General features: G+C 55.4%; 1 protein-coding gene across 1 annotated transcript; it reads left to right on the plus strand.

Moving 5' to 3' along the window:
• Positions 1 to 1,921: 1,921 nt before the first annotated feature.
• On the plus strand, positions 1,922 to 2,848 carry LOC143171603 (olfactory receptor 14A16-like). Its single transcript, XM_076360656.1, has one exon. It carries the CDS (start codon positions 1,922 to 1,924, stop codon positions 2,846 to 2,848), a length of 927 nt encoding a protein of 308 aa, XP_076216771.1.

Consider the following 2,848-nt stretch of genomic DNA (forward strand, 5'->3'; position numbering starts at 1 on the left):
CCTAAATGTGGGCATGTGTTGCCAGTTCACCTGGCCAAAGGAAGGCCCCACCACGCTCCAAGAGGATGCCCCCAGATGCTGCCCTGTCTCTATGAAGAGCTCCATTCGAGTTTGCAGTTTCCTGCATGTATCTTGGACCGCCTCTGGCATCTCAAATGGCACCAGCTCTTTGCGTCTGAACCGCTCACTCCTGAACTCCGCCTCCAGAAATCAGAATGGGACCTGAGGCAAGGAGCTCACATGCAGGACCTTGTTCACACCTGCACTGAGGCAAGAAGAATGCCACCTCATGGTGTGCATGGGAGGGAGCGGAGTCCCCTTCTAGCTGCAGGGCTATGAATCCAAAATGAGGGCTGAATCCCTTCCCTCAGCAAGGGTAAAGGAGATCCCTGCCTGTCCCTGTCTGGGAATCCTGTCTAGTGATGGGAGAAGAGAAGTTTATTCTTGGACCTAAATCTGACTCTGGTCAGAAGGTATTCTTAGATGTAAATCTTTGTCTCTCCTCAGCTGCGGGAGGGAACATCAGTGATTCCTTAAGCCTGTTTGAGAATATCTGGAGCCCCAGGGACACCTGGAGGGAGCCCAGAGGGGGTGAAGAAAGTGCCACCTTGGGCTGTCCCTCTGCTACTGAGATGGGCAGGGCTCCTGGGATGGAGGGAGCTCATGGCAACCAAGCAGCGCTGCCGAGAGACAGCTCTGCCCAGGAGCAGCTCCTCTGCAAAGCGCAGCAGGGCTGAGGGCACTGCCTGCAGATGCTGAAGGGTGAGGAGTGAGGCAGGGAGAGTTAAAAGGCCGTGTGGGGTGGGAGAATGCAGAGAGCTCACTGGGGGAGAGATCTTCACAGACCTGTAAGAAACATGGTAAGTTTCTGGAGGCCGGGCAACGCATCTGCAGTTCCTGGAAAGGTCTCAAAAAGTTGTCGTATTCCCACAGGCTGTGAGATCTTTAAGGAGGACTCTCACAGTTTCTCTGGTGTAGAGGAGGAGGACGTGCTCCAGAGCAGGGCTTCCCTGCTGCACCATCAGAGGGACAGGGCATGACGGCTGCTTTCTTTCGGGGACTGCTGCAGGCTGTGAATCTGGGTTTGCCCCCAGGGGTGCCCAGGGCTGTCCTTCAGAGCGGGGTCCCTGCACCCCAGGGACTGTGTGCTAGAGGAGGGACTCTGCCGCCTGCCAAGCTCAGCACTCAGCCTGCCCTGAGAGCTTCTTCCCACTGCGCTGTGAGGGGAAGCTGTGGGTAGGAGGAGTGACCCCTGGCAGGGCAGGGCAGGGTCCTTCTGCTGCCAAGAGGGTGCCGTGTGATACAGGGCTGCTCACAGCTCCAGATCACCCCCAGGGACACATCTGAGTGCAATCGTCCTCCAGCTGAAAGAGCTGCCAGCACTGGGCAGCTGAGACCAGGACTGATGGACGGACCGGCTGTCCTCACTCTGCACTAAGGGACAGTCCCTTTGCCTGTCAGCACCCACAATGTGTCACTTGAGGTACAGCAGAAATGCCAATGATTTCTCCCTTAAAAACACTCCTCAGGTGTGGTGGGGCAACAAGAAGAGAATAAACAAAACAAAACCCCCACAGCTCTGCTCTGCAGTCAGGTGAGTTGCTGCAAAGCTCTTTGATGGCATGAGAGGTTTTAATCTGAGATCACTCCTGTCTCCTATTTACCTATTGCTGTAGGGCAAGACTGACTCCTCCAGAGCCCCCAGCAGATCTCCCAGCTCCCTGGGGCACCCTCAGCCAGCACCAACCAGACCTCATGAAAGGGATGTACCAAAGGTCTTCCTGAAAGGGGACAGGCAGTTTAGGGTGGGGGTGGTGGGGAAGTTCTATGAGAAAAGAGGTAGATTTTGCTTAGAGAAGTCTACCCTAACTTGCCACTGCCTTTTCCTCCTTGGACAGGTTCACATGCCCAGAGGGACCAGATGTCCAACGGCAGCTCCATCACCGAGTTCCTCCTCCTGGCATTCGCAGACACGCGGGAGCTGCAGCTCTTGACCTTCTGGCTCTTCCTGGGCGTCTACCTGGCTGCCCTCCTGGGCAATGGCATCATCATCACCACCATAGCCTTCGACCACCGCCTCCACACCCCCATGTACTTCTTCCTCCTCAACCTCGCCCTCCTCGACCTGGGCTCTATCTCCACCACTCTCCCCAAAGCCATGGCCAATTCCCTCTGGGAGAACAGGGCCATCTCCTACTTGGGTTGTGCTGCCCAGGTCTTTTTCTTTCTCTTCTTGATGACAGCAGAGTGTTCTCTCCTCACTGTCATGGCCTACGACCGCTACGTTGCCATCTGCAAACCCCTGCACTACGGGACCCTGCTGGGCAGCAGAGCTTGTGCCCACATGGCAGCAGCTGTCTGGGGCAGTGGGTTTCTCCATGCCGTGCTGCACACTGCCAGTACATTTTCACTCCCACTCTGTCGAGGCAATGCCCTGGACCAGTTCTTCTGTGAAATCCCCCAGATCTTCAAGCTCTCCTGCTCAGAGTCAGACTACCTCAGGGAAGCTGGGTTTCTTGTGCTTAGTGCCTGTTTAATTTTGGGGTGTTTTGTTTTCATTGTGCTGTCCTACGTGCAGATCTTCAGGGCCGTGCTGAGGATCCCCTCCGAGCTGGGACAGCATAAAGCCTTTTCCACGTGCCCCCCTCACCTGGCCGTGGTCTCCCTGTTTATCAGCAGTGGCATATTTGCCTACCTGAAGCCCCCCTCCATCTCCTCCCCAGTTCTAAATCTGGCACTATCATTTCTGTATTCAGTGGTGCCTCCAGCAGTGAACCCTCTCATCTACAGCATGAGGAATAAGGAGCTCAAGGATTCCCTGAAGAGACTTATCACTGGATGTTTTTAA

Source organism: Aptenodytes patagonicus, chromosome 28 (assembly GCF_965638725.1).
Source record: "Aptenodytes patagonicus chromosome 28, bAptPat1.pri.cur, whole genome shotgun sequence".
Lineage (NCBI taxonomy): Eukaryota > Metazoa > Chordata > Aves > Sphenisciformes > Spheniscidae > Aptenodytes > Aptenodytes patagonicus.